Below are 25,801 nucleotides of genomic sequence, written 5' to 3' on the forward strand. Positions count from 1 at the left end.
GTTAATATGACCCCATATCCAGGTGCTCTTCGGGTAGTTGGTGTACTTTTTGATTTCTTTACAATGGCGAATGAGTGTTCCCCATATAATACTACTGGACACCCCATGGTAATCTTTACCTGCTCAATTGCAAATGCTGCAACCGCAAGCGATTGTTTGCAAGGGAAGTGTCCTTCTAGTGCTGGGTCTAGGCGTCCACTGTAGTAAGCTAGTGGTTGGTGTCCCTGTGGCTTCTTTCGTGTGAGGACAGCCGTCACCACTAAGCCATCTGAATGTGAAAACAAATCGAATTATTTGCTGTAATTTGTGGTAGCTAACACTGGTGTATGTGCCAGTGTGTCATTTTAGTTCTGTAAAACTTTCATTCATTTCAGATGTCTATTTTATGTCACTCTTCTCTTTTTGTGCCAACTTAAGGCCCTTCAGTAGGGGTTTGTAAATGTGGCATAATCGAATACCCATCCACAGCAGTAATTGCATAGACCTAGAAACCTCTGCATCTTTCACCATTTGTGGGCATGTTGTGGAACGGACGACCTCTGTCCTTTCGGGTGTTATTCTATGCACTTTAATGGATATTTGCCCTAGGTACACAACCTCTTCTAGGCAATACTGTAACTTTACCTTGTCCACCTTATACCCTTTCTCTGCAAATGGAGACAAAACATATATTGAGTCTTTTCTACACTCTTCTTCTGTCACACTGCATATGAGCAGATCATCAACATATTGAATCACGGTGCTTGATGTTCGCACATTGCTTAGATCCATTTGTATTATCCTATTGAAAATATTGGGCGATTTGCAGTACCCCTGGGGCAAATGAGTGTGTTTGAATCTAATTCCGTGATAAGTGAAGGCGGTCCGATATCTTGAGTCTGGGTGCAAAGGTATAGTGAAGAAAGCATTTAAGTCAATGACCGTGAAGTACTTTGCCTTCGCTGGGATATTAGATAATATTGTGGCGGGATTTGGAACCACAGGAAATTCAGCTTCCACCACTTAATTTAAGGGGCACAAATCCTGGATTAAACGCCATGACCCGCCCTTTCATTTCTTTATCGGATAGATCACTGTGTTACAGGTTGATGTAGATGTCTGAATTATCCCTTGCTGCCATAATGTGTGCGAAGTGGAATATATCCCTTAATCTTCCTTCTCTGGTCAATGAGTATTGTTTTGCCCGGCGCAGCAGGGCCCCTTGTTTTATTTTTACTGCCCTTTCAGTACCCCCACATCATGAGGTCCCTTGGTCCACAACTCATTTGGCACCCTTTTGATATCTCCCTCTGTGTATTTATTTTCTTTCTTGACCAATTGTCAGAATGGGCACCATTTTTTCAAATATCTGAACTGGCAAGATATCTTTATCTGGAACACCATTTCTCCTTCCCCATTAGCGAACAACTGTTCATCCAATACGCCTATGATTGTCAAGGTGGTGTCAGTCCACAGCAATATCCACCACTCCATGTTGTCATTGTCTGTTCCACATAGTATCACCATGTCTTCCAGCTGTAACACCTTTGTTTTCCCCTTTAAATCATCCTTCTGGCACTGTGGTCTAAATAGGAACTCCAAAGCCAGTCGGAACACCTTCCCCTATATTCCCAGCATCCATCCTAGAAGAACTTCGACCCCGTACAGGAACATGCTGTGGTACAGTGGCTGTGCTCGCAGGGTGCTTTGCTCATGGGCTGCCAAGAGAAGAGCTGCTTACCTGGGCATAGTAAATGTCGGGCGTGGAGTGCACCATCCCTTTCTCTGTGAATGATATGCTTACATTCAATTTGCTGAACAGGTCTCTTCCCATGATATTGATGGGTGTGTCTTTGGAGTACAGTAAGGGAGCTACGAGGTGTTGTGTCCTTATAGTTAATGGTAAATCTTTTGTTACTGGAACCGCGACCAGCACCCCAGAAAGGCCCTGCGTATCCATCACTTTGTTAGATAATGGGAATCCGCCATCCCTAAAGCAGGATTTGCTTGTTTTTGTATCTATGAGAAACGAGAACTCTTGGTCCTATTTTCACTGCTGCCTTGGGTTCCTTTTCGGGGTCGTCCATTACTGTCAGGACTGGACATGCTCAGACTTTCTGTGGGCCGCCCTATTGTATTCAGCGGAAGGGGAAAGGGTTCCCTCCTACCACACTGACCTCTGTGTAATGGGGCACCACGTTTTGCCCTAGGACCACTGTAGTTCCAACTGCTGCTGTGGGTGGCTCAACCATTGCCGGGACCGTTACCCCACTGTCGGTTGTCCTTCCTGTACTCCTCCCAGCTGTGCTAGCACCTGAGCTGGTTGTAACTGCCTTAGAGGACACAGCATCTGCTGCCACTGGAGCCCCTACTGTTTCAATACTTGTGTTGCCTGTGTCTGTTGCAAAAATGCACAGGTGCGCACCACGTGTCCCATATTCTGACATGTAGCATGGTCTGAAAACCCTGTATTCTGTTCCTCGATACCCCCCTCTTCCCTGTTGTGAAAACCCTCTTCCTATTGGAAAGTATCCCCCATGCATGTTATTCCTCTGTGGTGGTGTTCCCCATTGTGGTCCATACTGCGGCATCATGTACCCTCCTTGCTCTGGTACTTACCCTGGGGGAAACCCTCCTTGTGGTGCTGGCACCATGGCAGCAGTGTCTGGCACCAACAGTGCTCCTGCCATTGTGTATTTGGCCAGTTTCTTTTGTACTAGTTTGTTGTCTGCCTTTGCGGCATTCTCGACTGCCTGCCTCTCGCTCTCCTGATTGCTCTTACAGTAATGTACTATTGCTGCTTGTATTTCGGGTCAGCCCTTAGCTTCTATACCCACTATCTCATCCAATGAAGCCTGAATGTCCTTTGGCAGTCCTTTTATTAGTATGTGATAGAAGAATGGTATGCGTTAGTCCCAGAACCTTCGCATCTCTTGGGTCCATAAATCCTGAACTCGCTTTATATATTCAACGAATTGATCATCAACTTTTATTTTATAAGCCATCACTGTCCTCCGGTCATAGCTGTGTGGATACATGCTTCTTAGAACCTCCTCCCAGACATGTGCTAGACAATAGTTAAATGGCGCTCCGTCATGAGCATTGGTGTTTATTTCACTCCTTTATAGCCAGCCTGATTCCACATTTTGTCTGCCTGTTCCACTACAATTGCGACAAACCATTCCACTACGTGTCCTTTCCCCTATTGCCAGCGTCACCCCTGCTGTCTATTTCTCAAGTGCCTGTATCCATTTACTGGCCCTGGCTAAGATGCAGGGTAAGCTACATATTAGGTTGTCCAGGGTCCATTGTTTGATAGGGCACATAATTGGCTCCCCCTTGTCCCTTCTGTAGTACAGGCATGACCCATGTCTTGGGTCCGTCCCTCCTTTTCTGACAGCTTGTGTTAACTCTATTTTTACCTTCCCTCTCCTACTACGTAAGGACGTGGACCAGTCCCTGTCACATCCGTCACTGTCCTGACATTTCCGCTCTTTTCTTCCCCTCATGCATTTTTCAGGTATCCATTCGTCACTCCATCAGTCTCTTAATAACCCTTCATCTGATGCTGCATCTTCCTCATCCCCTTATTTTTTTCATTTCTTCCTTTTCATCCTCCCCATCTAATTTGAATGTTATTCTTCCTGATAGCCATTCTCCCTTATCCCCCTTGCTCTAACTCATATCCTCCTCGATCACCCGTTCTGCTTCACTAAATAGCGCATCCACCTGTTTGTGCGTATTCTTTTCGATATCTGTTAGATATGTTCTTTCGCCCCGTGTATGCACCTCCTGTTTGTGCATCTTTTGCTTTTTCCCCCCATTGTTTTCCCCTGGTCTCCCGCCGAGGGTTAGAATACCCTGCAACTGGTCACAAGGTGGGATATAACCCATAGAGCAGGGTGGGGAGCTTGGTCCTCCCCCTCCCCTCCCACTGTCATCTTCTTTCCTCAGTGTTCACCCTGTAGTCTTGTCGTGTAATTTCCGGAGACCCAATATGTTTTGCCTGCTTTTTAGCTTGGAACCTTTATATTTTGTTAATGGGTACAAGAACATATTCTCTATTATCTTACTGTCAAATATACCTTCTGCTGGCCACGCATCGAAACACTGCTCTGCAGTCTCCCTAGCCCAATGAACATTTTATTTTAATAGTTTATCGCGATACTGGGTCAATTTGCAGCACATGTGGTCTAGGGGACTGTCCACCTACGCCATTATTTCCTGTCTTTTTAATTTTATTACCCTGTGTCCCTCCTCCTCCTGTTCTCCCAATCACACCTCTCAACGTTCACTCTGGCCCTCTCCGCAGGCCTTACCACTCTCTCAACGTTAGTACTGGGCAGCCCTCTCTATGGGCTCACTGTTCCCTATGTTACCGCAAGATTGTCCAGTGTCTAACCATGCATCACCGGCACACTCCTGCTGTTGAAATGCAAAAAGCCTGCTATTTTACACGAGATATCTCTTGGTGCCAACTTGTCCACTATGAGCCCTCACCACTGAATGACTCAAACTACCACACACATGCCCCTTTCTACAAAAAGAAGCCAACACATCTTGTTCCCCTATGATGCAACTATACAATTGCCTGCACTAAGCATGGAGATGGCCACATACTGCACCTCTCCTGCTCTACTGCAGGCATGCCTACACCAATACGTACGCTCTATCAGGTGGTACGCTCTAATATCTACACTGCTGTGGCCAATCGTCCTCCCTTCTCTGAGGATGCGTCCTATAAATGGTAAAAATAATCTATCCCTCGCATGCACTATTATGCAGTGCCTTCTTGCATGTTTTTTTTTAAACAATTTTATTGATTTTAATCAAACAAAAACAATACAAACAAACACGCAGTTCATTTTGCAACAAAATAATCGTATTACTTTTTTAATCTTGGTCACTGCATCCCCCCCTTCAAACCCCCCTTCATGAGCCTGTCTGTTCATCGTCCTCTGTGTCCGCCGCACGCGGCGGGGTCCCGCTTCCTGTAGCTTCTGTCCGATCTTGTATTGCTCCAAACAATTCCGCTATTAATGATTTCCATGCCATCAGGGTCCCTATCTCCTCCTCCCCCCTTACAGCGTTCGACTCATTCCATACCATTGTTTCTGCCTCTACCCATTTCTGTAACTCCTTCCACCACACCTCAACCTATGGTCTGTGACAAGACTTCCATCCCATGGCAATCCTTCGTTTGGCAAGCACATATGCCAAATCTTTCAGTTTACCGACATGCTTAAGTTTGGATGATCTGGGGAACCCTCCCAGCAAGCAGGCCCAAGCTGTGTCTGATTAACGTGACCCCTTTTGCGGCTAGCTTTTGTGCCACTTCTCCCCAGAAACGCTCAATTACCGGGCATGACCAAAACATATGTGTCATATCAGCTTTCTCCTCGTCACATTTGGGACACGCTTGTCGTCCGGCGTTTTCAAACTTAGATATTCTCATGGGCGTCATATATGCTCTGTGCGTTATATATAGTTGAATCTGTTTTAGTCTAGCATTCCTTGACACCTTCTTATGGTATCCCAGTGCCCGTTCCCACATCCCATCCTCTATCGGGGTTCCCACTTCCGCCTCCCAATCCAACCTCAATTGCGTCAAATACTTCCCAACCTTAGACATCACCATCTCATACAGCCTGGAATTCTCATGCCCCCCATCCGATATATCATATATTGCCTCTATGATGGCATCTGGTTCCTCTTCTAATACAGTTTCAGGCCACGTTTCCTGAATTCTCTGCACAATTCTGTGGTATATGATGTATTGGCCCGCATGCAATCCTGTTTCCTCCTCAAGGGCCTCAAAGTCCAGAATGGCCCCCACTTGCCAGACGTCTCCTAATGTTACTAGCCCCACCGATTCCCAATGGGTCCTGATTATCGCCCTCAACTGCCTATCTTCCCCTGCCAACGCAACCAGCGGTACCTGCGGGGAGCATGGAAATGGGTTCCCCATCATCCGGCACACCCGGCGCCACATCTGCCACCCAAGCATCATCATCCTGGGGCACTCTCTCACTTCGGACTTGGGCAGCCAGATCATCTCCCTCAAGTGAAATGGGGCACAATCATGTCCAAATAACCTAGTTTCAGGGACCGCCTCGTCCGAAGGCCACTGGCTTGCTACGTAATACACCTCAAAATTTGGCAGTTTTATCCCCCCTTTTTCATAAAAGTTCTGCAGCTTACACAGTGCCACTCTGTTCCGGGTACCATGCCACAAGAAATCCCTACACATACTGTTAAATTTGGCAATGAACTTTTTAGGTATCATGTATGGGATATTGCTAAAATAATGCAGAAGCCTAGGCAGGACCACCATTTTTAGCATTGCACCCCGGCCCATCATCGCTAAGGGCAGCTTAACCCAAAATTGCATACACTGCTCGATTTTCTTGAGTGCCACCTCAGTGTTATGCTTATGCGCCTCCTCCACCGTATGATACTCGTCTATCCCAAGCTACCGGAAAGAATTAACTTCCCATGGTATTTGTAACACCGGTAATCAACTCTTCGGGGTTCCTTTATAGTCGCCTAGCGGAAACATACTAGATTTTTGGGGATTCACCGCTATCCCAGACAATCCTGCATACCTCGCCATCACCTCCCAGTATGTACTGGAGATTTTCTTCTGGATACCTTAAGTATAGCAACAAGTCGTCTGCCCATAAGGAGATCAGATGTCATTCGCCCCCCCACTTCGATACCTATCGTATCATACTTCTGTCTGAGGTATATTGCTAGAGGCTCCAGGGCTAATATATAAAGCATTGGGGACCAAGGGCACCCCTGCCTAGTACCTCTACTAAGCTGCCACCTCTCAGATATCACTGATCCCGTCCTAACTCTGGCCAGTGGCTCACTGTACAGCATCTTCACCCACCTTGTATAACCGGGCCCCATACCATACTTCTCCAAGGCCGCCAGCAACCACGGCCACTTGACCGAGTTGAAAGCTTTGACCGCATCTAAGGACACGATCGCCATTTCGCCCTCAGCCATACTACCCCATTCAGCAACCCGTCGGAGTCGCCTATGATTATGAGTTATGTTCCTATTCGGGACATATCCCGTCTGGTCGGGGTGTATTAGCTTGCTAATCACTCTCTGCAATCTGTTCGCCAGGACAGCCGTCAATATCTTGCTGTCCTGGTTCAACATTGAAAGAGGTCTATAAGAGCCGCAGCTGTGCGCAGGTTTATTAGGCTTGGGAAGTGGTATGATGACCGCCTCTCTAAGTGATTCCGGCAACCGTCCCACCTCAAACGCTTCGTTGAGCATGTCTAACATAGGGGGGACCACCTCCTCCCTGAATGTCTTGTAGAATTCACTGGGGAGCCCATCCGCCCCTGGGGTCTTGCAGGAAGGTAACTGCCTCACCACTTCTTCCAACTCTTCCAGGCTGATTGGTGCATCTAGTTCATCCCTTTCCTCCTCACTTATCATGGGCAGTCCTATATCTTCTAACGTTTCCATTATTTCCTCTCGGCAGCCCCCCCATCTCGTCTGAATACAGCACTTTATAATATTCTGCAAACTCCTTGTTAACACCCTCTTGGGTGTCCACTGCGCTACCATCTTCCCTCATCGTTCTGATCGGGGGTCTGGGAGCCTCGCTCTTGTATAGCCACGCTAACAACCGTCCTGTTTTATCCCCTCCCGCATGCTGTCTCTCAATGTACTTTTTATAGTTCAGGTTGCATAGCCTCTCCCAGTGCTCCGCACATTTCTGCTGCAGCCCAAGAACCCGCTCCATATCTTCGCATCTGCCCTTTAACACTCCCTCCAGTTCCTCTTCCGTACATCATAAGTCAGCTAGAACCCCGCCCTGCAGGCCCTTTGATTTTGCTATGCAACCCCTCGCATCACTACTGTAAAGGCTTCCCACAGTGTACTTGCCGAGTCAACGCTACCCGTATTCTCCTCAAAGTAATCGGCAATCTATTCTCCTCAAAGTAATCGGCAATCTCCTCCCTTATATCTTCTCTAAAGACTGGATCCTTGAGCGCCTCAGCACGAAGGTGCTACGTTGGGATCCGTGCCCTCGGGGGGCAGTACTGCCAGCCCAGAACCAATGGCGAGTGATCTGAAAGGACCCTCGCCTTATATTCTACTCGAATAATTTCTGCCATCACATCCGACGTGGCAAAGACATAGTCCAGCCTCGTGTGTAGCTGTTGAGGGGCGGAGTAATGCGAGTATTGCCTTTCTTGGGGGTATCTCGTTCTCCACACATCCGCCAGACTAAAGTCGTCTAGCAGTGTCTGTAGTGCTTTCGCCACTGGGGAAGGTCTATCAATCTTGCCATCCGATCTGTCTATGTTGGGATTCAGTACACAGTTAAAATCACCACCCCAAATCACTGCACTACCCATACATATGCCGAGGTTGGCACTCAGAGTCCTAAAATATGCTGCTGTGTCCCGATTGGGGGCATATGTATTCACAATACTTATCTCCTTATTCTCCACCAACCCTCTCAGCATTACCATCCTGCCATCCGTCTCCGCCACCTCCTGCAAAGGTAGGAACGGAACATGCGGCGCTACCCAGATTAGTACTCCCCCGGCGTACGCAGAGTATGTCGAGCCTTCCACCACCCCTTTCCATTTCTTAACAATCAGCGCCAACTGCTCTCGCGTCCAATGCGTTTCCTGCAACAGCGCGATATCTATCTTTTGCCTTTTCAGATATAGCATGACCTTATTCCTTTTCAAGTAGCTGTTAAGTCCCCTGACATTCCACGTGATTATTTTAAGGTCCCCCATAACTCATTACCATCCCCCTTATCTACCTCCAACAGTTCCCGCCCTCCTGCGCGCCACAGATTCAACCATCCGATTCCACTACATAGGCTCATGTTCAAACTAAAACTCCCCATAACAATATACACCCCAAACATTCTGCTTACCTTAAACTCCCCGCCCTCCTCCCCACCTCCCACCCATCCCTTCCCCAACAACCCCAACATCCCCCCCAACAATTGCCCAGCTCCATCCCTGGATCTCAGGCTCCCCTGCATCTAGCACTTTCTGGTGATAGCCTGTACGCGAAGCTCAGCAGGGTGAGGTAGCCCTACTGGCTACCCTACTTCTACTACTACTACTACTACTATTTGGGGATAGGGTGCCTGCTTTCTGCCGCTCCTATTTGCTGTAATTAACCACATGCTGTTATCCAATATATCTACATACTCAAAGCTCCATATTCTAATCCAATGCCGAACAATAGAGTCAAGGGAATCCAAGCCCAGCATCCACACCACCAATCCTTCTTCATATATTAAAGATCCGGCCAGGCTTCTACTAGGGTACCTCCCATCGTGCCTAACTAGGCCACATTATTCGCCACAGTCACTTATCTTAATCTTTATGGGCTTGTGCAGCATCCTGTTCCGGGCAGCCCTGTAGGTCCAACCATGCGGCAGCCTCCTCTGGGGTGTCAAAAAAAAAATCGACTCTTATGTAACACTTTCAGTCTCGCGGGGTACAGGAACATATATTTGATGCCGGCCGCGCGCAGCCGTCTCTTCACCGCCACATAGCTATATCTCTGCTTCTGGACCAGCATTGTGTAATCCGGGTAAGCAGTGATTGTGGCCGAGGCTCTGTCTATCGTTCCCCCTTTCCTGAAATACTCCAAGATCTTTTCACGGTCCCTGTAATTCAGAATCTTGGCAATTATTGCGCGGGGAGGTGCTCCAGGCTTCGGTTTTCTCGTGAGGGCTCTGTGCGCCCGCTCAACTGTGAATCCCTGTGAGAGTTTGTCGGCTCCTATTTCCTGCAGGATCAAGTTCTCCACATAGTCGGTAGGGTCTTGGCCTTCTTCTCCCTCCGGCAGGCCGACCACTCGAATGTTGTTCCTTCTAGCTCTCCCTTCCGCCTCCTCTGCGCGGTTCTCCAAGTTGGCCACCTGCTGTTTTAGTATGTGGACTTCCCTTGCATTGTCAGTGCTGGTGGTTGTGTTGGTTTTAACGGCACTTTCCAGGCTGCTTGTTCTGTCTGCCAGCGCCCTGACATCCTGTCGCAGCAAGTTAACATCTATCCCCACCGCGTCGATCTTAGCCTCCAGGGAGGTCGTAAGGTCCGCCATTGCCATCCCCCAAGAGTCCTTTAGTTCTGTTATGGCTGCCAAGATCTGATGGTTTTCAGGTCCAGTCGGGCTTACCATGGGCCCACTTGCACCTGCCAGCGCCGATGCAGCTGGAGACTGCTGCGTCTTGGCAAACACATCCATCGTGGACTGCCTGCCCTTACTCTTGATCCCTCTCCCCGACATCTTGTGACCTAGGGCGAGTGTCCTCTGTCACTCTGTACTTGGCCCAGTGAGTCCGCTACTTGAGTCAGCTGCGTTATCTGCGGGTTACTCACGGTTTTTGCTTAATATTTCGGGGTACCTCCTTGTGGTCTGCGCACTGAGTGATCCACTCGATTAGGTTATGTCCTCTCACATGTCCGTCAGCGCGTCCGCACCACGGCGCTATTCCGATTCACGTAGGCACGGTATCCCCTTCAGAGCTTCACATGCAGGGATGCGACCATGTTACCCCAGCATCTGCTTCAGCCTGGCAGTTTCTTTTGGCTGGGAGCAGTACGGCCACGTAAATGTTGCACGCAGGCAGCGTCTCATTATAGTCAGCCATGCGCCACAATGAGTCTGCTACATGTCGCCCCAGCGCCTTTATATTTCAACAGTTAGTATGTGGTAGGATCCGCGCCATATCCATTTGCCTCAATCTTCCTTCTGCTGGGTTACAATTCCAAAGTAGTGTCCTCACTTTGTGGCCTCCCTCCGTGGCTTACACATCCAGCTCAGCCCTCTTGCCCTGGTACCTCAAGGTTCCTCGTTTCTATCGCCTGCTATGCCCCGTTTTGGTTCTCCCCTGGGTTATGTTTGTGTCTTCAGTGCACATGAAGCCCTCACAGTGCTACATTACGAGTGCCTTCTCTCCAGCTGCCTCGCCGTGAGGGGGAACGAATGTATCAGTGGCATCATTCCGCTTTTCATTTCCCTTGCGTGCCTCTTCACTGTTGGCAGTAGTCGGGGCAATGGGCCTCCGTTCTCCGTTCGGCGGGCTCTCTTTGTGCACTACCTTAAGCAACTACGGCGGCCCCTCCCCCATGCATCGCACCACCAGGACAAAGGAAATGTGTCCAGACACACGGCTCCTTTTGTTCGCAGCCCGATGCCCAGCTCCACCGCCCTCAATTGGACACGGGCTCCTGCTTTTCGAATAATCACACGGCAGCCATCTGCTGCCGCGGCTTTCAGCCACGCCTGTTCCTTTCGTTCTTGCCGGCGAGACAAGCACTGCGCCCGCATTCACAGGCAGCCGGGTGCCGCTCACCCGTAGTCACACGCTTTTAAAGGGGGGCCGCGCAGGCTCCAGTCACCGGCCCCCACCTTCTATAAGCTTGGCTTGCGCGGGCACAGCGCCAGCAAATACACACTTCTGTTCCTCACAGGCGGCGCGGCCACACGCCCGGCTGCAGCCCCCTGTTCAGCACGCAGTCCTGGTCCAGGCAACAATGTCTCAGTTCACGCCGCATGCTCTTCGTCCTCATGAGTCGTATCCGCGGCCGCTCGCCCATTGTTGTCCATCATTTTGGAAACAAAATATCAGGGTCGCCGAACGTTCCATCCCTCGCTACTATGTTGTCGTTCACGCGATCAGCTCCATACTTCCATCAATGGCAGAGACACTGTTCAGACACCTGTGCTTCAGTTGCTGAGATGTGATGATCATTTTCAGCGTGTGTAGAGACGGATCAATGTCGGATCTTGGAGCAGCTTCCTTCAGGCACGTCCTGCTACATGGCCAGTTAGCCATGCCCCCGCCTTCTTGCATGGTTATACTCGAATCCTGGATACTACCGAGTCCCCTCAGTACTGAGCCTCCACCATGGGCTCACCCTTCCAATGAACTCGGGACATCGCTCGGGACCAGACAGATCTTTGTGAATGCTGCATCTGCAGAGCCTTCTCAGTGATGCACAGTGAGCAGGTCTGCGGTTGACAGACCCGTGCCCCAAAGGAGGGTGGCCTGGATACCCTCAGTAGTCCGGGGAGGACTGAGATATCTCGCTGGGGCCTCCAAAAATGTAGTCGGGGGTCCACCGATTAGAGCATGATAAAAAAAATAAAGCACATACTCAAAAAGTAGAGCCAACACCAGGGAAGAAGTAACGCTGTTTATTACAGCTGGGTAAGCACAAACAGAACAGTGAATGGGCTCTGATCGAAAGGCTGACATTTGTATACGAACATTCGTTTTATACCAACAAATACAATGGTCGGAAATCCATCGAAACACTGGACATCACCTCCTCGAAGTTTACATTGATTAGTGAAGCATAATTAAAGCAAACAGTTTAACCTCCCCATCGGGTCCCACATTTATGCATATCCCACCCAAGAACAACTTGTTATTATTGAAGTAACATTTGTGCTGACTGCCTGAACTTTAATACACTGCCATTGGTCAGTACAATTGAGAACGATATAAAGAACATAACTGTGTCCTTGACCATGTGTGCGTACACCAACAGTTTTTTTGTACATATTTGTTATATCCTTTGAGCGTTAAACATGTTATCTACACGACTACGAAATATCAGTTTGTCCATTTTTTTTTTCATTTGGTTTTTGAGTTTTCAAAATCATAGTATATACGAAACAAATGATTTGACATGTGCGTATAAGTAGGATGTCAGAAAAGTGACCAAACTGGTTACACATGTGTATGTCTACTCCTATCTTGATTCCCCTACCCACCTGTCACATTTCACTTCGAACTCAGACAATCAATATCATTTTGTTAACATTACACAAGGGATCTTTACCATATTCAGAAGAAATCACTTCTTTTTCAGTATATGTATCTGCATGAGTGGACAATCCCAGCTCACAAATATTGTGTTGTAGTCAAATGCTACTACCTGTCGTGTCTCATTGTTCATAGCGTGCACAAAAGTCAGCTCATTTTGTTTCAGTGGAGTCTTGGTCTCCATGGATGGCTGCGGTTAGGCGGTCCTCACGGTATAAGTTTCGAGCTAGGTTTACCATTCAGCTTTCTTCGGGAGAAATGTTCTTTTCCAGAATATTGTGAGACATGCCCTGGTGGCATGGAGCAAGCCATGTGCCATCTTCGGCAATTTAGTAAGTTTATCATCCTGTTCAGCTAGTATGCCAACACGTGTTTCGACCTTCAACTGTGGTCTTTTTCAGGGCTACATTAGCAATACATATTCATTATAAATACAAAAACCATAACAAATCAGTTTCATTCATTACCATATAAAAGGGATTTCATCCATTTTTCATAGAGAATCCCTCACATAGGTACAGTATCATCATATTCCATAGATAAGAAAAACAATAATAGATTGTTCTATGTTTTCTATAAACACCTTTGTTGGAATATGATACTGCACCTATGTGGGTGATTCTCTATGAAGAATTGATTAAATTCCTTCTCTATGGTAACACTTCTCTTGGTGTTGAAGGTTATACAGAAGTCAAAACCCCAAAAAGTGCAATCGATCAACTAGAACTGAAATTCAAAGTACTGGTTTCTGTACATTTACCCCCAGTTCATTACCTGGCTTTAACAACTTTTTTGAACAGGCCAACTTTTGATTAGAATAAACGGAATCAGTTGATATTGTTCCGTTGCTCTTCTTGCCCTTTATGGCATGTGCTCCTTTGTGAATATAAACTTAATTTGCAGTGCCTGTTTTTGGCCTCGCTTTGAAAAAAAAAAAAACTCCCACATTGGCATACGCAAATGTGGCTTATTTGTCAGATCCCCTACTCAAAATGTGAGCATGTGTAAATTGTGCACACACGTAGTTAATTTCATTGTGCTCTTTTCACACTTCCTTTTGTACACTTTGTCGTACTTTTTAGGCGTTGTTTTAATCCACAGAAAAGCTTTGTGAATTGTCTCCGAAGTGTCCGAACAAAGCAACTGTGTGATCTAAAGATGCCAATATATGAAGAGTGTTAATGAGTCTGTAGTTAGAAAAATGTTAACTTGGGAGGGGGAGGAACACATTTCTTAAAAAGGCGATTCCACTGGTTGGGCATGACCGCTTATTGTGTAGTTTGGGATGCTTCTGCCTGTAGTGTACATGGCAACAATACTCTCACCACTGGAAAAGCTCAGGCCTGCAAGCTCTTCTCCCAGGCAAATGGTGTATGCCTGCCTCCAGTGATGCACACCAAATGGAGGCTGAGCAGGCACCTCCATAAATAAGTCAGCCTTTCAGTTGCCTTATTAGTTGGGACTATTAGGTGAGAATTTTGCACCACCTATTAGCCAAAACTATTGCCCTGGAGTACTGTTAAGCAGAAATGGCATATAAGGAACGACACAAAGATTGTAGGTTTTGTTTGGTATTTGCCCACCCATTGACTGTCCATGGCCATGTTAATGCCTATGGTCATTCCCATCCAGGTTCTGCCCCTCCCCACCCAAAACACCTCCTCGTGGGAATTTTTTGAGCTCATTTTAATCCAGCCTTACCATCGAACTTTGCACTCTAAGTGCCTGCCAATGTTTTTTCAATGCAGTCTTCTGATAGTTAATGACTTAATTGGAGTTGTAAACGTGCCACTGTTGTAATACAAATGCCTTAACCAGGTCTGCCTTTAGCCACTCGATTTATAAGCACTCTACATGTCCTTCACTGAAGTTCTGTTAAGAACAAGCTTTGGCAAAGCCAACAGTTTTGGCTTGTGTATTGGTATTTGGCATTTACTAGGAACTGCTATTAGATGCACAGGTACTTGCACCATTTAGCACCCGATACCCTCAATAGCCAGTTAATGCCACCACGGGAGTGCCTGTCCAGTGCCTTTCCCATGCCTGCACAAAAGCCCAAACTGTTGGCATTGCCAATTCTTGTTTGTTCTAGTGTCACAGGCATTGTCCAGGGTGGGGGTTAACAACAATTCCCGACAGCCAGATGGTGAGTGTTCTTCCAGCACAACTAGGGAGTGCCATCTGCCAGTTTGCCTTGTTACTGGAATGTTAACGAGCAATGGAAAAGACAATATGGCTGGCTTTTTAAGGTGTTTTTTGTTGTTGAGAGGTATATAGGTGAATGTATTGGCAGCAAATGGAGGATATACAGTTTGAGATATAACATTTTGTAATGGTTGTTTACTGAATGTGTTTAGGGGTGTATTACATGCCTAGGGGTTTAAACTGTGGGTTTTTGCATAGTACACACTAATTGTCCTTAGAATCCTTTCTGATATTATCCATTATCTTATGCTAGATCATCAGTAGAGTGTGCTTAATTGTCTTTTGACAGTGCGATCAAGACAGGGACGTTGGCCGACATAGAATGGTTAGAGAGAGCATTTGTGTGTGTAGTGGTAACCTGCACAAAAGTCCAGAATGTGAGTGTGAGATGATGTGCTTGGGGAGCTTGGACAGTGGAGCAGTCTGTTGAACCCATTGTCAATTGTGGCTGGCAGATGTTGGTCTGCAGCTTAGTTGAGTAGAGCCCATTATAGATTTAAAGAACAGGTTTTGAAATGGACAGGCATTGAAATGTTATCACTGTCCTGGTTCTCAGCACTGACTTGGGCCAGTGGTGGCTTTGTAGGAAGGGTGAGATGAGGGTGTTTGCTTTATTCTGAGGCTGTCATCCAATGAATCCCATTCAGTGATGTGTTTGCATTACTCACAAAGCCCTTCACAGAGCAGGACCAGAATAACTGTGGTCCAAATTCAAGTTTTATGCACCTAGCTGACAACTAAACAGCTTTTTAGGCCAAACTACTCTAAATTCACAGGAAGACAGGGCATTCTTCATCAAGAAACCTCAAATATTTTACTGCAGGCTGTGCTAATGTATGGCAGTCTTGTAAATACAAACTCATGGTGTCTGTGCTTGATACAATGTTTTAAAGCCAGTATTAAACCTTTCTCATGCTGGCTGTCCCAGTATACAGCGATCCCACTCCCCTTCTTTCATCCCTTCAATAACATCCCTGCTCCCTCTTTTGCAAATATGGGCCATGGGTCCTGCAAAAACACAGCATTCACACACCCACTGGCGTAGCGGGGAGGCCCGCCACTCATGTCCTGGGAGGGCCCCCCAAACAAAATGCAAAACAAAAAATGTCAAGCAAAAGAAATGCGTTTCTTTTTGAAGTCACTCTGCCTTCATAAAGAAAGTAATTCTGTCACAGCATAACATAAATAATTACTTTACGAAGGCAGAGTGACTTCAAAAAGAAACTATTTATTTTTCAAGTCTGAGGGGTACCACCACCCCATAACATGAAAGCCTCCAAGCTGCAGGCCTCCATGTCATGGGGTGAGAGGAGCCCTATGACTAAAAAAATAAATAGTTTCTTTCTGAAATCACAGTGACTTCAAAAAGAAAATATGTATTTTTGAAGTAATAGGGTCCCCCCTCCACTCCATGACATAGAGGCCTCAAGATCCTCTGCAGATGCGGGAACAAGCGTTCTTGGCTGCTGCAGGGAGCGGAAGGCCTCGTTCCCTGAACCAACGAATTAAAGGTAAGAACGTGTATTTTCTTTAAATGTGTACATATGTATATAATGTAATGTGCATGATGTATGGGTAGCTGACTGGGTATGCCTGTATGATGAAAGGGTACACACTTAACTGTATGGGTGGCTGGCGGCAGGGGGAGGGGGGGGGGGGTGTGTGTGTGTGTGTGTGTGTGTGTGTGTGTGTGTGTGTGTGTGTGTACACTTGTGTTCAGGGGGTCTAACCCTTCAATGTTGGGAGAGGTGCTAACTTCATGGGTAATAGGGGAGGGGCAAATGTATTTGTTTGGGGGCATCTAAATTCTTTACACATTCGAATGAGACTATTTTATTGGAGCTTCAATGTTACAAGCAGTTAACTCTCCCCTTTAAGTCTGAAAGCACCCACTTATGATGTGAGAATGAGCGGTCTCCTGTCCCCTCTCTACCCTTCGACTCACTTCCATGGTATACATCATGATTTCAATTGGCTAAAAAAATTAAGCATTTGAATGAAGGTACTAACAGTTTAATGCTTTGTTAGAAATTGCTGGGCCTTTGTCAACAGCAAATCCCTGGCACTGTTTAGCATCTGTCCTATGCGGCTACTGCTCTTTAGGTCAGCCAGGTTGAGTCAACGTAGCCCAAAATTCTGGGGGCGGGAGGGCTAGGGGTGCTGAAGCCCAGTCAGCTCAATGGTGTTTCGCCGCTGCTTCTGTTTAATGCCTGGATTACTTATTGGTAATCTTGATTACTCCTAGCCATATTCTTCCTCGACCCAGTACTTGTGTATGTGGCACTTTACCTCATACACAAGTTCCGGGATGAGATGGAGGGAAATGGAAGTGTAATGCCTGGCTTAGTTACCTGTAATCTTCATTACTCCTAGTCCCACTCTTCCTCGTCCCAGTACGTACCTATGAGGCAAGGTGCCTCATACGTAAGCACTGGGACAAGGAAGAGGGACGTGGAGGTAATTCTGGGATGAGGAGCTCATTTTAGGGGTAGAGGTGGGAGGGAGATGGAATCTGTAGAGAGGATTTGTGCGATAAATCCTTATGGTCAGCCATGTCTATGCTAAGCAGTAATGATATGTGTTGTTAGTGGCTAGAGAGGCATTTCGGTGCAGCCAGTCTAGTCATTCCTTAGTTTAGCTTGACTTTTGTTTTTACTGGGCATCTCTGATAAAGCAGTGCTGCGAAGTGTAATTACCTGGCTAGACTGGCATTTGAGTGCTGCCAGTCGAGCTGTTTCTTACTGTGGCATTGTATATTTTTCTGGGCATCTGTGATAAAATAACTGTGATAAATGTTATTGCTTCAACTGGCTTTTTGGTGCAACCTGTCTAGGTATGTCTAAATGTGGCCTGGCATGCTTTACCGTAATATGTTGTCTAGACTGGTCTACATTGTGCAGCCACTTTGACATGTTTTCATTGTGGCATGGCATTTTTAATGGCAAAGCATTCACTTAATTAAAACATTAATGTTCCTGTGCCCTGTTGTGACTTGCATGTATTGGCTTTTTGAATTTTTGTTACCCTACAAAACAATTGCAAACGTTAAAACTCACCGCCAGACTTGCTCTAGCCACCATTATCTTCAGAGCCATACATCAGGGGTAGGGCTCGGCTTTCTATTGCACATGGAAGTCATCATTGGCCTCCTCTAAACCAATCGGAATGCTCGGAAGTCCGTCAACAGTCTGTTATTGACTTTATTCCATTCTAATCCCAGCAGAAGACTTGCATCCAAAATTACATACAATGTATTATTTCATGTACTTGACCACAAAGTGCAAGCAGTCCATTACTCCTGGGAGGGCGAAGGGGGGAGGGCGGGGAGGCGAGAAGTGTCACTCGAGATGCTCTTCCCCAACTTGCTGACTTTGGCCTCATAGCTTCTCCGCTGAGAAGGCCAAACTAAATGGGTGTTCTGTAACGTGGTAACATTTGTTGGCAGATTAAATGGTTTAGTGTTTGGAAACGAGGGCTGACAGTTTACTGCATTTTAACATTTTAAATATTGCTTTTCATAAACTTATGAATGTAGGCTACGCTTTGATACAATTTAATGTATTTTTATATTTAATCCCAGTTTGACCGCTTTTAACACATTTGGATGCATTTAGTATGATAGGTTTCTGGCGAAAAGTGTTTTATTTGTTCTTTTGCACATTATAAAATCCTAAAGTCAAAAAATGGCTAGTCCCGTTTGAAAAATGCTACTTAATTTAAAACTGAACTTGACCAAACGTGAAATTTTGCGAAGTGTCGCCCACTTTGCGATGTCCCCGTTTACCGGAGCCATTGAGTGAAGCGCTTCTCGAGTCTTGACTCCTGTGAACAGCTGCTTCATGCAGGTTTACATTATAATGCATAAACAGGAAAACCTGTGAGCCTTGTGGTAATTTGAAGGCAGGCGATGGATGGCGTTTTGTAATGACGCATGACTCATTCATTGCGCGTTATCGTCCCACTGATATTTCCCTTGCGCCAGCAAGAAAGTCTTGCGTGGAGGCGGAGAGGGGGTGGAATGAACGAGGACGCTCTGAAGTGCCGGCGCGCTGCTTCTGGCGCTCGCCTCTGATTGGTTCGCTCCCGTCTTATTGTGGCTTGTCTAACGCAGCGTGACCGCTGAAGCCCCGCCCCCACGCTTCCCAGGGCTACGGGTAGCCGATTGTAGCTGCTAGATCCACATTCCGTGCTGAGCGCGAGCATCTTCCCTGGACATAATTAACATCACAATATTGAACGGAGAAGCTGCTTCTTGAAAATGAATAATTGACTGTATTTGAATTGCTAAACGGATGCACAGACTTTGTTTTCTTTTCCGAGACTGTAGATATTTGTATTTTTTGACGCATGAAAGTGAGCCTTTTTTGCAAGATATGAGTGGGACGGCTGTGCACATACTGTAAAGCGTATTCGGATTTGATTGATTGCCCTGCCACCATCTTTCTGGTAAATGCCACGGTCCCTGTTTCTGCGCAGCTCGGAGCAGCTTTGGTTTGCAGAACAGCATCTTGCATTGTATTCCATTCCTTTCTTGGATATTTAAGTGTCAACATTGTACTAGACGTGCCTGTGCATTGTGCGTTCTCTTTTGGAAAATCAAAATGCCATCCCAAGAGCCGTGGTCGGTTCCTGGCGCCGCCGAATCCCCGGCTCGCCGGGGGAAACCCGGCAGAGCGCAAAAGAATGTGTTGGTAACGTCGCTCAAGCTGGAAGCGCAAAAGTCCTCAGTGACATTCTGGCAACCTCTTAAACTCTTTGCTTGTTCACAGCTGACGTCCCTTGTCAGGAGAGCAACGCTGAAGGAAAACGAGCAGATCCCCAAATATGAAAAAGTCCACAATTTTAAGGTAAGACACCGGCATGTTTGAGGTGGCTGGCATGCTATGCACGAATGTAATGGCCATTAATACAGTGCAGTGATGAAATGTGCAGTTATTTACGGCTTGTAATTATGACATTCTCTCCCTCTAATCAGAAAAGGGGGGTAATTTTTAATGTCGTTATTAGTTGCAAAATATATTTAAAAAACGAGATGTTTTCCTCTGAGGTAAAAAAAATGTTAATAGTGCATATCACCGCATCATTTAGAAGCACCCTTGGAAATGTATACATTAGAATGTCAACCTTTGGTCACACTTCTAGTCATGCTAGATGGTGATCAGGGTGATTCTGCAGGTGATTGTTTTTTTTGCAGGTAAACAGTTTTGGTTTGAAGACTTGTGCAGCGCTGATGCTCAGAGCACCGTGGGGTGCCTCGATCTTGCTTTTCGCGGTCATGCGAAGCAACGAGAGCTGGACTCCATGGTCCCTCCTTATTATGAGGCGAGGGGCCTCAGTGCGCACTGTGCTGCCCCGTTGTACAGTTGACCACTTGGCTGGTGGGGTGGGAAGGTCCGTGTGCCTCCTTGAATGCTCGCGGGTCATTGCCAGAGCCTTTGATTTGGAAAGCAATTGCATGGCCGTGTTAGAGAAGGCTGTGTGTGCAACCAATCCTGTGGGAAGATCAAACGTCACCTGCTCTGAAACCCCAACAAGCTGCCAATAGTGTAAACCCCCTCACCAGAAGTGAACTGAGGAGGTGTTTGGCAGCATTCACCGACTTCGAGCACATACTCCTTTTCCTCACGTATTTCTGAGCCATTTGTATCCCCCTGCAAAGTTTCCCAGTTCCTCGCGTGACACTGTGAGCCAGTCCTGATTTCTGTTTCGAATTGAATGCTGGGACTTGGGTTTGGTATTCCCCATTGTAAGAATGGGCCCAGGCCATAAGTCGAAACATGCAGTGAAGGAAGAAACAGGATTGACCGGGAGAGTCACGCATGAAAGTGGGCAATTTGGCAGTTGTGTTGTGTGTCCTGGATAGTTCGGCAGGCGTTACTCCACGCGTGCTTCCCTCCATTCATTCAATCTCACTCTTGGCAGGAAGCTGTGCACCTGGCTTTTGTCCCCTGTACTGAGGATGTTTTGTACTGCAGCTGCAGGAGTGTAGTGTGTACACTTAGTCACCAAAACGTAGCCTACCATGAACTGACACCAAAGGCACAAAGTGTATGGACACAAGATGTGCCGAGCAAGCAACCCGCCATTTCTGCTAGTCTTTTGGTCTTTCAAGAGTGCGTCATTTGTTATTAGGAAAGGTGTATTTTGTAACCTGCAATTTCAATGCATTGGCTTCAGTAGATTTTTTTTTTTAGAAGAAAACTCCGAGAAATGAATGCAAAATAGCCGCACTTCACACCAAAGTGGGAGGTTCTTCTAATGAGTCATAGTTGGAAGGTACAGTATGAGTGGGCTGGTTTGACAAGGCAAGGCAGAGGATTCCAAATCTCTGCCTCGTTGGTGCTTTCTCAAGCTGTCCCATTTTTTCCAGAACTTCCACAGTCCTCCCACCATCCAGATTTTCATCTCCTTCCTCTGCAAATGTTACAGTGCCTGTTTCCTTAGTGTTTATGATCAGATTGCCAAGGTTCTGTTCTGCTCTAAGCTGCTTCGAATTTCACGCGAAGTCGAGCATCTTTACAGACCTAACGCCTGTGGTGTGTCCTCTGACCAGGGTTTTAAGTGAGCCAGGGCTAGCCAGGCCTGTACCGCAGCAGTCTCCCAAAACCTCAATAGAACCGGGGCTCACTACTCCGGACTACCACTTTTTTTCATTTCCGTTTCGGCAGGATTCGAGCCTGCACACTGCCAATGACTATTGAGTGTCGCGTTGCACTGTGCTATTACATAGGTGGTGTATTTCATTTATTGACTCCTTCACCCATAAAACCTGTAACAGGCTTTATGTGTCAAAAAGTCTAGTGTATAAAACAAAATAAATCGTGCACAGTGCGCTGCAACGCTGGTTTGTCAGTGGCAGGGCTTGGGTTGGAATCCCCAACATGGCACAATAAAAAAAAGAAGCTTATTTCTTTTATTGTCCCGTGCTGAGGTTATGAAACCTGGGGATTCACCCCAGCACTACTGATGACAAGCCAGTGTCTCATCTCACTGCGCTATTTCGTAGGTGCTGGAATCCGTTGATTTCGTTCAATAGACCGCTCAACAGTCTACTGAATGGAACAAAATAAATTGGATACCAATGAAACTACACAGTGCAATTCGACACTGGCTTGTCGCCGGCAGGGCTTCGGTCAATCCCCAGCGTGGGACAATAAAGAAAAAAAACAACAACTTTTCTTTTTTATTGTCCCATGCTGGGGACACTTCTGCCATGCCGGTAATGTATGCCACACCGCCTCGTTGCAGCCACCCCTCAATTTCCCACCCCACTTAAAGCACTGCCTCTGGCCTGATTCGCTCACCCCATTTCATTCCGTAAACGCAATGACCCGCAGGTTCTTTGCCCGACATGGCTCCTATCTCTTATGTCCTGTTAAGTTCTCTAGCGCCTCCTCGGCCTCGGATTGTTATTTACTGACCACCTCTAAGAAGGTTACAGTGACTTCTTACTTGCACTTTGCGGAACACCGTTCTGCTGCTGCTCGACAGCTACAGGGATTCCCGTTCCCCCTGCATAGATTGCTCTCACTAACATGAACAGTCTCTCACATTCCTAACTTCTTTATTCTCCCGCCTCCTGTCCACTGCTTATGCTTATTGTATGTCTTACTTCTCCCTGCTGTAGAAAACGAAACACACTAACTCTATTTCCCAAACGCAAGGGTTCAACAGAAGCGCATGTACCATGTTACTGCTATCATGCAAAGGGGAGCAAAAGCTATTGAAGAATCAAACTCGGTATTTAGATCTGACTGGTCATTGTACGTGCATTTTTGTTTGCTAGCAATTGAGCACCTTAGACCGTCTTATGGCAGCACAAAATAACTAGATTTAAGCATTTTTTAAAGTTTGAGAATCAGGGGTGGACTGGTAACTAAAAGTGGCTCTGGATATTTTTTTTTATAGTGGCCCCATATTAAACTGTCAGTTATAGTGGCCCTCCGAGAGCCAATGCAAAAATCAATATTTGGAGACTTAACAGCCATTAACGTCCACTGCTGCCAGTCGGCATTTCATGGAATCCGTCTGCGTTTTACAAGGACTCGCTATCTAGCCTTGGTTTTTGTTACCTACTATACGAAGGGTCACCAACCTTTTATGGCCAATGAGCAACATTTGTGTATCAAATGCAGTGGTGAGCAACATTTCACCTCTATGGAACACGTTGACACTTAGGTTTTATGGTAATTTAACGGAACTCCCATCCCTTTATGTGGTGGAAGCAAAGCCACCAGGGACTGTGCTGGTCCAGCCACTACCTGATGGGCGTCCCGTAAGGTGGAGGAAGTGTGATCCTGCCGCCCCCATCTCCACCTCGCCCACACACAGTTGCAAGTTACTCGCCAGCCATAACAAAGTTACTTGCCACCTCAATTCTATACGTGCACACAGCACACTATTTCTTACTCGCCAAGAGTCGAATGTCAGTAGTCAAAGACTAGTGGCGAGTGCAAATCTTGCACCCTGCCTTAACGGGTATCCCCATGCGGCTCCCAAATCCACCAAACTACTTCTGCAAGGGTATGTTGCAAGACCTGCTAGAAGCCAAGACATAGAGACTAAGCCTTGGCGAATACATTTGCGTCTGCACAAACTTATAATATTTTTGTGTGACGGATTCAGGTTCAGCTCATGACAATTTCTTGCTGATTTAATGTTGCTGTAAAAATTGGGTTGAAGAGGCAGACATGTTCCTTTCAGCACATGCTCAAAGTATAAAGTTAGTGAACTAGATCAGAAAGCTTCCTTCCAGGGATGTGCAAAGAAATCCATGTCAAAAAGAGTAATGCTTTATTGGTTGTTTAATATAAATACCAAATTACCTCTGTAGCTGCCCACAAAATTATCTTTAAAAAAAAAGACAATCCCAAATTTACAAAAAGTAATGCAAATAAAAAATGCCCACAGGATGCATTATTATTTGCATTACTTGGAGGAATGCGCAGGTCCCCCTTATTGACAAAAATGGCCTGCACATTTCCAGGCGTTGTGCTGCAGGGCAAATGAGGTGCTGGTCAGCCCCCTCAAAACATTAATGTATGCCTCTCATCATGATGGAACCTTAAAGTGCATGTCAATGTGAAATGTGTAAAAAAAAAAAAAAAAATAATAATAAATAAAAATAAAAAATAACATATATACTTAAAACATTTTTTTATCCATGCTTGAGAGCTAATAATGTAAATGGGACAGCAGCTACTGTTCCATACTTAAAATAAAATGCATGAACAGGTATAACCTGACTGTGCTGTGCATTTCACTTCCCCTGTTCCCATTCCATAGAGACACGGGGGTTGTTTGTTTCCTGCACATTTAATTATGCATCCCAGGTTGGAATTCTGCATGCACATAAAATGTGCAGAAACGTCCCATTATTTGTGCACATGTGCAAAGTTAATGAAATGGTGCACACATTCGAAGGAACTTTGTAAATGGGTCACATCTTTTTTTGGACAGGCCCATCTCATCACGTGCACTAACAAACGTTTTGCAATAGCACTGTTACATTACTGTAAATGTGTTATGCATATTTCTTTCAGGTACAGAGCTCATAACATTGCAGTCCTACTTTTCTAAATTGTATTCCTTTACAATTGCAGATGCAGAGTCTGCATCATGAACGTGACATGTGACCCACATTTCCTCAGCCCTGTTGGCCTTTCTGAGGTCATTGGCCTGCAACCACATATTCTCCTTATTAAATGCACAACCTCAGTAGTCCTCATGGACGCAAATTCAGCAGGATGAAACCTCATGCACTCCTAATGCATGGCTGACTCCCCAGGTATACTGGCATTTCAGTCCACATCTGTTATTAATTCAATATAATGTAATAATATAACCCCTGATACTCAATAGGTTGATCTCTGAATGATGCAAAGCATACGCAGGCATGCCTTACATGTGACTGACTCTGCTAGGTTTATATCCAATTTTCATATTCCCCACTTGAACTTTACTAATTTGATCAACTTTAGAAGGATGAAGCCGGAGTTCTTACTCCGATTCAAACCTGGAACCTGCAGGTTACACATGGATCTCTGCAGTAGGTGCATTCATCTTCTGAGCTAGCTTACTGAATAAATGACTTTGCTGCCTTAATTGGATAATATTGACAGATGCACAGGACCCCGTTTCCTCTGTCTGATCACCCCACCCAGCCTCACCGACCCCTCTGTTTCTCCTAACTTTGTGATACTTTCGAGAAGCCTTTTGGGTGGTTTTGCGTATTTTCTTTCCCACGAATCAGCCGAACCTGCCCAGACTTCTCCAAATGTTCTCTGAAGGTTTATGGCTCTTGCAGGAGATTCGGGCTGAAAGAAAAATCATCATGAACCTACAAACCTCCCCAACTTGCTCACTAGGAGATTAGCTGGAGCCAGCGCTTTTCAGAATGTTTGGTCGGGCTTACTGGAGAAGTCTGTTTTTTGTAAATTCCGATATACTGCACCAGTGAGCTTACCAGCAGGTACGTGCATGAAGAGTGCCTTGCAGATGTGAATCGCTGAAGTGCCTGATGATGGCAGAACACTAGCAGAAAGGGCGTGGTGTGCTGCTCTCCACGTTGGAGAGAAATTTAATATGGCACTACATACTGCAGGAACATTTAAACCCTTTCAGGCCAATACTAATGGCCCTGTTGAGATTAAAGATATAAACCTACAGAGAGAACCCATTTGATGAGAGAATAGCAACGGAGAATAGTCTATAAAGCGATTATCAAATCGGCTCATCGAACTCAAACCCCTCCATTGCAGAACACACCTATTGGAGAGT

At 46.2% G+C, this 25,801-nt stretch overlaps 1 protein-coding gene across 2 annotated transcripts in view; it reads left to right on the plus strand.

The window, feature by feature from the left end:
• Positions 1–25,801, plus strand: part of CHN1 (chimerin 1) — a 452,576-nt gene that overhangs the window by 329,904 nt on the left and 96,871 nt on the right. For both annotated transcript variants that reach the window (XM_069616144.1, XM_069616145.1), the window contains one exon: positions 19,792–19,869. In XM_069616144.1, coding sequence (XP_069472245.1) covers positions 19,792–19,869 — 78 coding nt within the window. The remainder of the gene's footprint in view (positions 1–19,791; positions 19,870–25,801) is intronic.

Source organism: Ambystoma mexicanum, chromosome 9 (assembly GCF_040938575.1).
Source record: "Ambystoma mexicanum isolate Mex_15411 chromosome 9, UKY_AmexF1_1, whole genome shotgun sequence".
NCBI lineage: Eukaryota > Metazoa > Chordata > Amphibia > Caudata > Ambystomatidae > Ambystoma > Ambystoma mexicanum.